Below are 13,915 nucleotides of genomic sequence, written 5' to 3' on the forward strand. Positions count from 1 at the left end.
AACCTCTCTATGCCTTTTTCCCAGAAATAGCTACATGCAAATCTATTACTTCATCTACTCACTTCCCTCTTCCGTTAAACTAGCAACAAATCATTGGATGTCTGCTACTTCATTTTAAAGTGATTTTGTTCTTGGTATAGCGTTAACAAATAAGCAGGAAATGAGCAACAGGCCAAGACATGCCTATAAAACTAACATCATTTGGGGTAGAGTAAGAACTTTTGTGAGTCACTGCTTCAGATAACTGAAGATGCCTCCAAGTCTGTATCAGTAGAAGTGAGCGGTGGCTCAAGAAAGCTCCTACCCTACAACCAATTTTTTTAGTCTTATAGGTGCTACTGGACTCTTGCTCTTTTCTACTGCTACAGACAAACTGACACGGCGACCCATCTTGATATTGCCTAGTCAGTGCTGTGCTGTAATAAGCAGTTTAAGAGTGCAATCCAGGACTTGTTGGCACTGGAACACAAGATGCAGTGTTGATATCAGCTCCGTTCACTAAATTAATTTGTCCTAAAGGTGTGGTTGTGGAATCATGCTCCCCACCCCACCCCATATATTTTGGCCAGAATGACTTTCTGTATTGTTCTCCTTCACTGCCCCATTTGCTACTAAGGGGTGTACAAGAGAGCTTAAAGACCAATTATATTTGTTAAGCTCCATTTAGGTATGCTTGCTGAAGACTCAGCCAAACTACAGGAGCCTCTTATGTCTCCAAGCCTGCAAATTGCATCAAGAATGCTGGCAGAGTTAAAATGTCTTGAAGTAAAGCCAGAAATCTGCTTGGGAACTAAGCCCAGTTCTTATCGCTGGAAACATCTAATGTAAACAAGGAGTAACAAAGGACTGTAAAGCTGGTTGCTGTGAATACTGGGAGCCCAAAAAGTAGATACACTTTTAATGCTTAATATCATAAGCAATTGTACTGTGGGTAGTTGATGGCTCTCCTATCAGTCAATTCCATTCTTTGAATGAAGGTGACACTTTTTGCTGCTCCCACAATTCATAACTAAACTAGATCTCTGAACCTTTAGCAGACTTACAAGATAACTAATCTGGTTTCACCAGATTAATTAGCATACTCTATATCACAAAAAGGTCTGGGTTTCTATTATCAAATACTATTGACCAAGGCTCTTTTTCTGGGAAAAGAAGTGGTGGAACTCAGTGGGTTGCCAGCACAGGGGGCAACTTTAGGTGGGAGGTGGTGCCTCTGGTACCACATGCGTATGAGCAAAATGTGCGCATGCTCCCAGGACCACACAATGATGTCACTTTGGGGCAGCTGGAACAAAGGGGGAGTTTTTAAAAGTTTAAATCACCGTCAGTGAAAATGGTCACATGGCTGGTGGCCCCGCCCCCTGATCTCCAGACAGAGGGGAGTTTAGATTGCCCTCCGCGCCAAGAGCAATCTAAACTCCCCTCTGTCTGGAGATCAGGGGGCGGGGCCACCAGCCATGTGACCATTTTCAAGAGGTGCCAGAACTCCGTTCCACCACGTTCTGGCTGAAAAAAAGCCCTGCTTATAGACCTAGGTGAAAACCTTTCATGGCTCCCAATTTAGATCTCCAATAGGAACACCACTCTGTCAGGCCTTTTGACAGTAACCTGCTTTCGCTACACCAGTCAGAATAAGGGGTGATTAACAAAGCAATCAACTGCCACAAATAAGGCAAGACTAATTTTACATGGGGCTGCCGTCCCCCAACATGAGTGAAGACGTGCCCAGGGCCACCCTCCCTGGACATTCCCCAGGGGCTTAAATGGCCAATCTGCCCTGTTTTCAATGCACTATATAACTCTGCCCCAGCCCCAGACTAGACGTATTTTAATTGAATGTAGGAACAAATGCAAGTGCATACATAAATTATCCAAAGTTACAGCATTTAACTTTTCTTGACAGAGGGTTGCATCCTGTCAGTTTTTCCACTGGTACAAGATTTTGGCTTCCTTTTAACTCCAGAAAACACAATGCTGGGAATTATGGGATCTGTGTAGACAAAAAAAACCCAAAACCCTACATGGGATGCAATGAGTTGACAGCTGGAGAGATCACCCCTTTTCTGCCAGTAGTGAAACTGGTAGGATCCAACTCACAGGGCTAATTTTGGTTTTCTGCAGCAGGGAAATTAGCCTTGCAGGTACATTTAAGTGCTTCACGAATACTTCCATCTTCTACTTTGTCAGTATAGAAAATAAGGATATCCAGGGTTTATTTCTCAAACTTCAGTGGCAGCTCCAAACTTTATTAAATATGGATTTGTATGGAGTATGAAGTAAAGTAAATAAATTACATTGTTATGGGCAAACTCTCCTGAAGCAGAAAGATACTATATATCAAACAGCAAGGCAGATACTATAAAGTTTTTAAAAAATGTTTACAGAAATACTGTAACTACTGTACCAGATAAAATCTATTCATACAAAACATTCACTGGAGAAAAGTAAGGCTTCAGTAGGCAAGAAATTAGGAAATACTTTGCCACATACTAGTTTTCCTTCTCCCTTCTTTCGCATCTTGCACAAAAGGCTGGGATCCAGCCAGCATTTCCAGTCTCACCCTATTCCCCTCCTTACTACAGCCCCAGTCCTACACATTTCTCATGATCACCAGCCCAACCTTTTTGAATAGTCAGACAGGACCCTGAGCTCCTTTTGCATTGGCAGAAAAGCTGGTTAGATGATCCAACCTAGACTTATTTTATTTATACATGTATTTATTTAAGCATTTATATCCCACCTTTCCACATAGATCAAGGAGGCTTACAAAATTAAAATCAAAACCAAAATAAAACCCACCACCCCTAAAAGATGCCTGCTTTTCACACACCCTCAAAAGCCCTGGCAAATAAGTATGTCATCCAGTGCCTCTGGAGTGTCTCTGTGGAGGGGGCTCCCATCTCCTCAGGGAGCCCATTCCATAGAGCAAGGCCACAATGGAAAAGGCCAGAGCGCTCGCTGATGCAAAATGGGCCACCCTAAGTGGTGGGACAGTGAACAAAATGGCAGCCTGAGAATTGTGGGTGGTACATGTGCACCAGGACATATGGAAGGAGATAGACCCCTTAAATATGGGGGTCCCGGGTTGTGAAAGATCATGACTAACACCTTGAACTGAACTAGCAGCCAATATAGCTGTTTCAAAATGGGTAGCATATGTTCCCCGTGGCCAGCCCCTGACAATAGTCAAGCTGCTACATTCTGGATCAATTATAGTTTCTGTGTTGTCTTCAGGGGCAGACCCATGTAGAGCACATTGCAGTAATCCTTTTCAAAGAGCCAGGCAGGGACCACGAGCACACCCAAGTTCTTGACCAGCTCTTAGAAAGCCAACTTCACTCCATCTAGGACAAGTGGACTCAGGCCCTCTGGAATATCAGCCGTTGTTACCAGCATTACCTCCGTCGAGTCTGGATTCAGCTTCGGTTCTGGCTTAGTCACCTGACCACAGACTCAAAGCACTGGTTCAGAACCAAAACAGACACATCTGGAGGCTTGGACAATGAAATACAGAGCTGGGTGTCATCTGCATATTGAGGACACCCAATCCCAAAGCTCCAGACAGTCTCATTCAGCAGCCTCATGCATATATTAAAGAGCATGGGTGAGAGAACAAAACCCTGTGGCATTCCACAAGACAAATCCACCCAGATGATTCCATACCTCCAGTGGAGACTCTTTGAGTCTGTTCAGACATAAGAGAGCGAAACCACCCAAGGGCTATGCCCTGAACACAAACTCCATATTCAAGTTGGGGGGATAAGAACAGTCAACAAAGGCTGCTGAAAGATCTAACAATATCAACAGGGAAGATGGTCCTCTGTGGAGCTTTAAGCAAAGATCATCCATCCGTGTAACAAACGCCATCATGGCCCCAAATCCAGGCCTGGAACCAGATCGGAATGGGTCAAAGGCAGATGTGTCAGCCTGGCAGCTCTGGAGCTGCTCCGCTAACATAGCTCTACTGTCTTTCCTTTAGACCCTTGTCCACACAGTTGTCAAAAGTATTTTGTTCTCAAAGCTGGAACTCTGGATGATGGGTCACATACAATTTAGAAGTAGCTAGAAAAGGAGTGTAACTAGATCAATGTACCTGGAATTTGGATGTTGGCAGAATCAACAACTCAACACACAGTGGGAGAGATTGGCTCTCTCATCATATTCAGTACAATGAGAATTTGGTCAGTAAAACACCCCAATGACCACTGGTATTGCAAGTAAGAGCCGAGAGTAAGGCCAGTTTCTGAACGCTCATGTAGGGAGACTTCTTTCACACTTCGTGCAGGTCAGGAAAGGAGAGGTAGCACAGCTGGTTAGAGGTAATACTCTGAAAGAACACCAGAGCCGTATATTTGATTGAAAGTAGCATACCTGAATTAAGAGCTGTCCTCTTCTAGTATTATAGTCTCCTATGCCAGCAGAAGGGACTTGTTTTCTCTTTGCACAGTCTGGGTGAGAATACTAGCCGTGGACCCTTAACCCGTGTGCACCCACCCTCTCTTGGAGATCAATTGCCAGTTATTAGAAGATGACAAATGGAAGACCTACCACGGTCAAGTCTAAATTACCCACAATACTTACAGAACACAAGGCAACTGAAAAATAACACAATCCTTCTGATACATTATCAAAAATGTATCTTATTTATCTAAATACCTGGGTGTTTATACAATCAAGATACAAGCAGCATATGTAAGTAATATTCCAAAGACAAGTGCAAACTTTAACAGATTCATAGAATCATAGAATCACAGGGTTGGAAGGGATCCCTAGGGTCATCTAGTCCAACCCCCTACAAAATGCAGGAAATTCCCAAATACCTCCCCCACCATACACACAGTGACCCTTATAGCATCATAGTTATGGAAGTGAAAATCTTTGCTTCAGCAGCCATTCATAGTTTAACATTATGATCTAATTTTGTAGTGAGTTGGGTTAACAGAGGTACATAAATTAATTACGTTTTAGCATATATTATACTAGTCCTATATTATATACATTTTGCATTTTCATTTTGGACAAAAATGCAAGATAGAAGAAGCACCCATTACTAATAATAATCTCATTAAACAAAATGACTAATAATGGAAAAATATTTCATAAATAACAACATCATTCGATTTATATACCACCCTACAGGACAACTTAATGCCCACTCAAGAACAGTTTACAAAGTATGTTATTATTATCCCCACAACAAACACCCTGTGAGGTGGGTGGGGCTGAGAGCTCCAGAGAGCCGTGACTGACCCAAGGTCACCCAGCTGGCTTCAAGCGGAGGAGTGGGGAATCAAACCCGGCTCTCCACATGAGACTCCCAGCACTCTTAACCACTACAGCAAACGGGCTCTTATGCTGAATTTTATTGTCTTGTCTGGTGTCCCCAAATCCAATATGGATTACTTTCTATTCCATCTCTCCTCTTGCTGTTTAATTTGAGCACCAGAGAAATTGATACACTCCCGGTAATTAGTCCAGATCCCCCAAAGTCCATATGAAGTCCATACAAAATAATCACGGAGGAAGCCAACTCCTGGGTCGGAGAACCCACAATCTGTTAAGGTTTGCACTTGTCTTTGGAACATTTCTTATAAAACCTGCTTGTATCTTGATTATTTAGACCTGACCGTGGTAGGTCTTCCGTTTGTCAATTGCTATTCACTACACGATGCCCTTTTTTGTTAGTTATTAGAAGATGACTATATGCAGAACCTACTGCAACGTATTGGGGCATATGCCACACTGCATTGACATTCCAAGTTGAGGGAGACAAGATTTCTTCTCCTTACTGCATTACAGTGAAGCCCCAACAACTCACACTCTCTGGACCAGGAAATAAATCTCTGTAAACATCTGGCATCCAAGTGTAACATTTTGGAATAACACTGTTATCACTTGTGCTGGTAGGAGGTTCCAGTAACAAACTTCTCTACTATTCCTTCAAGTATTAGGGTGTGACTGTTACAGAGCCTAGTTCTTCGCAAAAGTTCACTGATAAGATGCGGAATGGTGAGTTTCTGTAACCACATATTTTGAACAGGGATCAGAATTTGTCCCACACTGGTATTTCTGTGGTTACAAGCAACACAGCAACAAGCAGTATACTAGCAGTGCTCTCTAGGGCTTAGAGAAGCAGCTGCAGCATGCAAAATAACAACAACAACAACCGATTAATATACTGCTCTTCAGGACAACTTAATGCCACACTCAGAGCAGTTTACAAAGTCAATGTCATTATTATCCCCACAACAAAACACCCTGTGAGGTGGGTGGGGCTGAGAGAGCTCTGAGAAAGCTGTGACTGACCCAAGGTCACCCAGCTGGCTTCAAGTGGAGGAGTGGGGAATCAAACCCAGTTCTCCAGATTCGAGTCCTGCCACTCTTAACCACTACACCAAACGGACTCAAAATTAAAAAGTGCAGCACAAAGAATCTGTTTTTTCAACATGTTCCCTCCCTTCCTGGAAGCTTTAATAATTTAAGTTCTACTGTCTGACAAATAGTAAAAAGTCCGGTAGCACCTTTAAGACTAACTAACTTTACTGTAGCATAAGCTTTTGAGAGCCACAGCTCTCTTTGTCAGATGCAATTGCAATTGCATCTGATGAAGAGAGCTGTGGTTCTTGAAAGCTTAAAGGAGAGCTGTGGCTCTTGAAAGCTTACGCTACAATAAAGTTGGTTAGTCTTAAAGGTGCTACTGGACTTTTTACTATTTTGCTCCTACAGACTAACACAGCTAACTCCTCTGGATGTCTGACAAATATAATCTATTTACAAACTACCAAAGATGCTCTTCTAAATAATATTTTACATTCATGTTTCAAATGATAGATTACTACTGCTGTGTGTGTGTGTTTGTTTGTGTATGTGTGTGTGTGAGAGAGAGAAAGAGAAAACAAACCACAGACCAAACTTTAATCTTGCCTTAGACACAATGCTTTTTAGTGGAGCTTGTTGACCCATGAAACTTAAGTGCTGATTTCTCAATTCATTACTGAAGGGATAGAAGTGCATGCTGTATCTCCATTCTGCTTCATGTAGTTACTTCTGAACAGAATCAGGCCCAGTTACGGGTTGTTCCTGCTATTCCAAGCTAATCAAGTTGCTCATGTTCAACTAGGCTGCAAGGTAGAAACCCTTCAGGATTCAAGCACACTGCGGAAGTCCTCTTTAACTTCACAAATAATGCTTTCATATTCTTTAGTTGTGACCACAAAGGCAAATTACCAAGGCCATTTCGGAACCACATGTACATTTCAAAATCATCCGTATCGACTCAGTTTCAGCCAAATCCTTGGTTCATAATAACCATGATTCCCAAAGACCTCGGCTGTTCTTTCCAAATGAGATGTCAAAGTTGGAATTAAGTTTCTTAAAGTGAATAGCTTAAAAGAGAAAGGGAATGTACGCTTTCCGATGCTTTGGATAGTGCTTGAAGTAGCTCAGGTAGAATTCATGGCACAACACAGCACTGACGGCCTGGTTAAAGAGCACGTAGATCACCACAAGCCACCAGGTTAAATTGTTCAATCCAAATGTAATGGCCATTGATATGTATATTAGGAGTTCAGCAAAGTAGTGCGGACACGACACCATTTCAAACCAGTCGCCAAAAGGAATGCGATGGTCCAGATTCACCACCTCTCCTGCAAAACAGAAAGAGAAGGGAGAAAAAACATCAGTTAGCCGTGTCTAAACAAGAGGCAACACTAAAAGATTCCTAGTTTTCACCAGCATTTGTATGATTTGAGGATATTAAAACCTGTACAGAGGTTGGAGCACTTTCTTCTTGCTAAAATTATGCCACCGCTTTTGAAGAACAGGTACTGTTCCAGCTACACCTGCTTTGGGGGACCTGCTGGCCGAAATGTAACATCTAAGAAATGCTGTCCTAGGTCCATTTTTTTCAATTACCTGTTTAACGTAATGACCTATATGGTATGTTCTTCTGGTCTAGCAGCAAGTCAGCAGGGAAAGATTCATTCTTTGCTTTTTCCAGCTCCAAACATAATTAGCTCTCATGGCCAGACATGAATAGCAAATCCTATAACCTGTCTGTAAAGTCAGGGCTGCTGCCCAGGAGCGTATAAAGTAATAAACAGGACATCTCTGAGCACATGCAAAGTGTTTTTGGGTTGCTGCTATGGACTGAGATTTTACAATACCACCTAAACATTATTCCATATATGCTCATATGCCCTTTGGCTCAGGCCCAAACCACACATACCAGCAGCAGACACCACCCTATTTGGCAACATTCAGGTCTTTCCCAAATCATGTTTAAAACAGAGTCCAACGTAAAGAGCAAAAGGGCAGAGTCCTCCATTGACTGTGGCTTCCCTCCCTGCAATCTGGCCCCAGATGTCACTGCTCCCTCCTCCAGGCAGGCTCCAGTACTGGAAATGAGCCTAGCAAGGAGACAGTCCTCAGGGAGAACAGCTGAAGGAAGATAAGAAAAATTGGGCAGGAAAGGTTCAGCATCCCTCACCTACAAGCTTTAACAGCTCTTTAAAAATCAGACACCTCTGACCTGGATAGCCCAGGTGAGCCTGATCTGGTCAGATCTCAAAAGCTAAGCAGGGTCGGCCTTGGTTAGTACTTGGATGGTAGACATCCGAGGAAGACCAGGGTTGCAGAGGCAGGCAATGCCAAACTACCTCTGCTAGTCTCTTGCCATGAAAACCCCACCAGGGGTCGCCATAAGTCAGCTATGACTTGAGGGCATTCTCCACCACAAAGTCAGACCCCCCCCCTTCAGCACTATGAAGCATTGACTTGAGAGGAAAAAACGTGGTCCATAGCTACTACAGACACCATACCTGATTTATTTTTCCTCAGATTGGCTAGGATAACATGACACCTCTGCTGATGAACTGAGGCCCAAATGAACATCATGAGTCCAAAGACGTGGCACCAGCAGATGGTCGGCCTGCCACCTCTCCCTGGACCATGCAAAAAAACCAAGAAGTGTGTTAGAATCCACAGTTCTTCTACTGACTCTGTTTCCTTCCCAGGGGCATCGTTCACCCTCCACCTGAGAATTCTCTGAACTCATTCTGTTGCGTGTACAGACCAGGTCTTTACTCTAACAAGAAAAAAAAATGTGTGTGTTACGTTATTATAGTGCTCTGACCTGGATAGCCCAGGTGAGCCCGATCTCGTCAGATCTCAGAAGCTAAGCAGGGTCAGCCTTGGTGAGTAATTGGATGGGAGACCTCCAAGGGAGACCAGTGTTGTAGAGGCAGGCAATGGCAAACCACCTCTGTTAGTCTCTTGCCATGGAAACCTCACCAGGGGTTGCCATAAGCCATCTATGACTTGAGGGCACCACACAATTATAGTACCAAAACACTTACCTTCCCGGACACCAGGTGGCACTTGACTTAACACTGTTAAACCCACCAGCACATAGTAAGAGAGTCCAAAGCAATACTGTATGACGTGAATTACTCCTCTGGAGAACACGCTGATGCGAAGACATTCCCAGAGTCGCCTACAGCTGTTCAGCCAGACAAAAAGGCAAACCAGAAAAGCAGAGAGGGACTCACCACCTAGAAGTCCAACACAGGTCGACATGTAAAAACTACTGCTCACTTCCCCAGAAATGCTAAATTCATTCAGCAAACTATAGGATTAAGAGAAGAAAGTTCATGCCAGCACTGCACAAAACACTGAGTGGCACTGCAAGAAATTTACACGCACAGAGTACTTGGTGCTCTTAGAACGGCCTGTGCTGTACTCTGGAAACGATCCCTTGGCTGCCAAATCTATTTTTCCTTAAAAGATCTTGGCCATCTCATCAGGTCAGGGCACAGTCGGAACTTAAATGGCATCTTCCCTCCCAATGATAAGACATCAGCCTTCTCCAAGATGATCCTGGGCTGATTTATATTCAGAAGATTTATACGATCTGAAGAGAAACCAGCATAGGTTGTACGTTCCTTTTATAAACTGGCGGTCTTACCATTCTCAGAAAAATACGTGCCTCCGTTCCAGTCCTGGGATGCTTCACCAAGAATGCCGAGCAAATCCTGAAACCAAACTGGGAAGGGCCACGAGAAGAAAAGGCTTTGGGTGAGCCACAGGAGCAGGATGCCATTCCAGATCACAGCCACAACATAGAAGTGATAGAACCATCTAAAGACGGAAGCAAAAAACAACTGGTGGTTTTCTGCAAAGGGCTCCCAAGTTCCCACATCCTGAAAACCAAATAGCTTCCCTTCCAGAAAAGAGTGCCACGACCGAGAGCTGTGGTTCTCAAAAACTTATGCTACAATAAAGTTGGTTAGTCTTAAAGGTGCTACTGGACTCTGCTATTTTGCTACTGCAGACTAACACAGCTAACTCCTCTGGATCTATGACCTTCCCTTGAGGAGAGTAATCTCTAGCACCACCCAGTGGCACTGAAAGATTAATGCTAGAGAAGTCACCTGTTTTGTTATCTAAGGTAGCAAGTTGTCAAATCGGAGAGCTTCTTGGCTGGGTTTTTTTAGTGTTTTTGCCCCTTCGACAGGGAAGCTTATAAGAGGACGGCCACCCCAGCACTGAATTCATGTCTTAATTTCAAAGATATCAAGACCTCACAGTAAACTGAAAAACATCAGCTACCACTAGAAGTTTAGTCGAGAGACCTTGTCTCCACAGCCAGCAAAAATGAAGTGGGAGAATGGACTGTACCAGCTCAGGCTGCAAATAGAAAATACCATTTTTAAATTCCCCCCCAGCTAAAAGAAAGTCCCTACAAGCTATAAAAAACAAAAGAAAAATACCTTCTCTTAACACACCAGGAAGAACAGATTTATCTTGCTCCATATACTGCAGTGATTCTTTTGTATGTACAGGGAATTTTATGCAGGGCAGCATTAAAAATATGAGCCCCCCCACCTGCAATCTGATGTGCTGCAGTCCATTCTAGTGCCACAAAACTGCTCCACCTCATTCTGCCAATTGTGAGCGTGAAGTTTCAAACACAGCGACATGCATCTCCATTGTGTCTGGAACTGTGTTGTGAACATACTGTTTGTTTTGCATCTCATTAGCAGAAAGAGGAGGGTTCATTTTCTCCTAAACATATTATTTAAGCTGTACACTTACTTGGGGATGAATCCCATTAAAATTAACAGGGCTTACTCCCCAGTAAACACGCATAGATTCAGGTTGCTTGAAATAACTCCTGTTGATTTCAGTAATTTGTACAATGTCAATTCCCCATTTTTAGCTTCTACAGTACAGGGGCCACAATTTGACATTGGTGCACTTAACCACCCCAGATTCGTAAGACAGGCCTGCTGAGAATTGTGGCAGAGTATATTTTTTAAAAAGGTTATATACATAATGTAACAGGCATAACAATCCATGGGACAATATTGTTGATCAGGAAAATGCATATATTAAGGCTCCATTTAACCCATTAAACATGCATTTAACCCATTAAACATTTTAGCAGAAGCTTTTGATTCTGTTTTTTTTTTAAACCCAGCAAATATATGATTGAAATAGCACGGTCTCCAGCACTCAAATTGATCAAATGGACTCATGATCTCCAAGGAAGTGTTTTAAGTACCAGAGATGCTAATAACACTTCCTCTGTGAAATACAGCACTTATACAAACACAGGTGCCTCTGCTTTTTCTTGTAAACTCGTGACTTAGTGTTAAATGGCTTTGAGTTCAATCTACAGCAATTTAAACTGCATAGGCACCAAGGTTGCGTTTCTGATGTATTTCACAGTGTATTTCTCAATACCCCAAATTTATCCTTGGCAATCATGACACCAAAACTCTGCCTTGAGTTGGATTCATCTGGCTGCTAGATATTGTGCGTTTGCTGTTGTTTATCTCCTGTTTTTTCTGGAGTGGATCATAATTGCACAATAGCCAAAACAACATTGATCCTATCTTGGTACAGCTGTAGGACAGGTGCATGAAACAATGTCGGATCAAAGGTAACATACTGTATTGGATTCTTACTAATGCTATGTCTTTGTAAACTTGCATTTATTTACCCTATAGCATTGTTTATGGAAATGTCCTTGATATTGATTGTACTAATCTCACACTGTGTAATCTGCTTGAGTCTCAGTGAGAAAGGCGGACTAAAAATGGCACCCCCCCCCCAAAAAGAATAATAAGAGTTTGTCCTCCCTAGGACTGCAGGCAAAATGAAGGACTGGATGGAAAGCCCTCTCCCCTGCTCAAGACACTGCAAGCCACTTCCCTGAACTTTCACTGAGAAGAGGGAATAAATATCTAGATAATTTTGACTTGTAGAGCTCTAACAGTGGAAGCAAGACTGAGAAGTCAACCTGTTTCTGCCTTCCAACAAGTGCACAAGCAGTAACTGACAGATGCTAGACATTTCCTCTCTCACAGTACAAAATGTTGTGACAGAACACAATGAACGACTTAAACCGTGATTAAGTATTTGCTGCTCCACATTGATATTTTCTTTCTTTCTTTCTTTCTTTCTTTCTTTCTTTCTTTCTTTCTTTGACCTATTGTTCTTAAGTAATATTTATCAGATGTAACTGGGAACAGGAGGAAGAATGGAAGAATTCAGGCCAGAGGAGGTCAAAATATAAACTACCAAAAAAGCTGACTTCCTGTGAGTTGCCCGAATTCTCACGGCCTGAACCAAAACGTTAGCTAAAACAAGGACATTTTCTACTCTTGAATCTGCTAACAAACCGCATCGATGTCGCGTGCGCTGCCCTGATCAGCCGCCCCTCACCGCAGACATTTGCAGCGCGTTGGCTGCGCGTTTAAAATAAGAAGCCGCGGGGCTCCAACTCTCCCGGCAAGCCAAGCAGCCCGGGAGAAGAAAGCCTTTCCGGGAGCCCCTCGCCCTGGGCTCCGGCTGACCCAATGGACTTGTCAAATCACCCGCCAGGCTCCGAAGGTTTTCTGCCTCCCTCCCAAAGCCCGCTTTCCTAGCAAGAGGGAAAGCACTCTGCACATGCCCAGAGGCGCTCTCGCGGCTGATTCCTAGGAAGAATTCTAAGGGTCCCCCAAGTCCCTCGGGCCCGCTCCCTTCACCTCTTGGGCACATCGCAGCGCCGCAGCCAGGCCGGCCGCTGCCCGCAACCGCCCTTGGTCTTCCCGTAGCGGAGCAGATCATGGAAGAGCCCCGCCAGGCTGAGCGCGGGAGACCCGGGCGGGGGCTGCAGCCGCGGCAGAGCCAGCAGCGCGGCCAGGAAAGCGCCCGCCAGCCCCAGCCACAGCCTCGCCAGCATCGCCCCCCGGAGCGCAGCGGAGGACGAGCAGCGGGCAGCCCAAGCCGCGCCTCCTGCCGGCCCGGGAGCGCCGTCTTCAAGCGAGGGCTCCCATTGGCTCCCCGCGGGCCGCTTTCTTGTTCGCTCTGCTTCTGATTGGTAGTTCTGCTCGTCCATCCAACGATTCGCACACCTCCCTTCCTCGCAACCCGCGCCTCGCGCTGGTTGCTGCTGATTGGCTCAGCGGAAAGCTCGTCGTCCTCCCGACCCAATAAGAATCCTCCCGCGGCAGCGCCTATTGACTGGTTGGATCTGCAGGCTGCTGGATTGAGGCAGGAGCGAATATACATTAATTTTGAAATATTTTGTGGGGAGGTAGATCCAGAGGAGTTAGCCGTGTTAGTTGCAAAATAGTAAAGAGTCCAGTAGCACCTTTAAGACTAACTAACCAACTTTATTGTAGGTTAAGCTTTCCAGAACCACAGCTCTCAAAAGCTTATGCTACATCTGATGCATCTGATGAAGAGAAATGTGGTTCTCGAAAGCTTATGCTAGAATAAAGTTGGTTAGTCTTAAAGGTGCTACCGGACTCTACTATTTTGTGGGGAGTAAGCTGCAGGGATGAGGGGAATTTCTAAGTGCTCTGATTTAACTTGTGTTAAATTTAAAATCTGTTAATGTTTTATTTTTGTGTTTGACATTAAA

The 13,915-nt window shown here is 44.0% G+C and overlaps 1 protein-coding gene across 1 annotated transcript; it reads right to left on the reverse strand.

The window, feature by feature from the left end:
- Window positions 1-6,901: 6,901 nt before the first annotated feature.
- On the reverse strand, window positions 6,902-13,270 carry SRD5A3 (steroid 5 alpha-reductase 3). Its single transcript, XM_054990012.1, has 5 exons — window positions 13,035-13,270; window positions 9,965-10,137; window positions 9,357-9,551; window positions 8,820-8,942; window positions 6,902-7,646 (listed from the first exon to the last, which is right to left on the reverse strand). Exons 1-5 carry the CDS (start codon window positions 13,229-13,231, stop codon window positions 7,387-7,389), a joined length of 948 nt encoding a protein of 315 aa, XP_054845987.1. The 5' UTR covers window positions 13,232-13,270; the 3' UTR covers window positions 6,902-7,386.
- Window positions 13,271-13,915: the final 645 nt, after the last annotated feature.

This window comes from Eublepharis macularius, chromosome 10 (genome assembly GCF_028583425.1).
Source record: "Eublepharis macularius isolate TG4126 chromosome 10, MPM_Emac_v1.0, whole genome shotgun sequence".
Lineage (NCBI taxonomy): Eukaryota > Metazoa > Chordata > Lepidosauria > Squamata > Eublepharidae > Eublepharis > Eublepharis macularius.

Coding starts and splice junctions, on each gene's coding strand:
- SRD5A3 (XM_054990012.1), bottom strand. CDS start 13,231: ATGCTGGCGAGGCTGTGGCTGGGGCTGGCGGGCGCTTTCCTGGCCGCG. Junction 9,552..9,964: donor CACGTATTTTTCTGAGAATG/GTAAGACCGCCA, acceptor TTGGACTTCTAG/GTGGTGAGTCCCTCTCTGCT. Junction 7,647..8,819: donor TCTGAGGAAAAATAAATCAG/GTATGGTGTCTG, acceptor TCTGTTTTGCAG/GAGAGGTGGTGAATCTGGAC.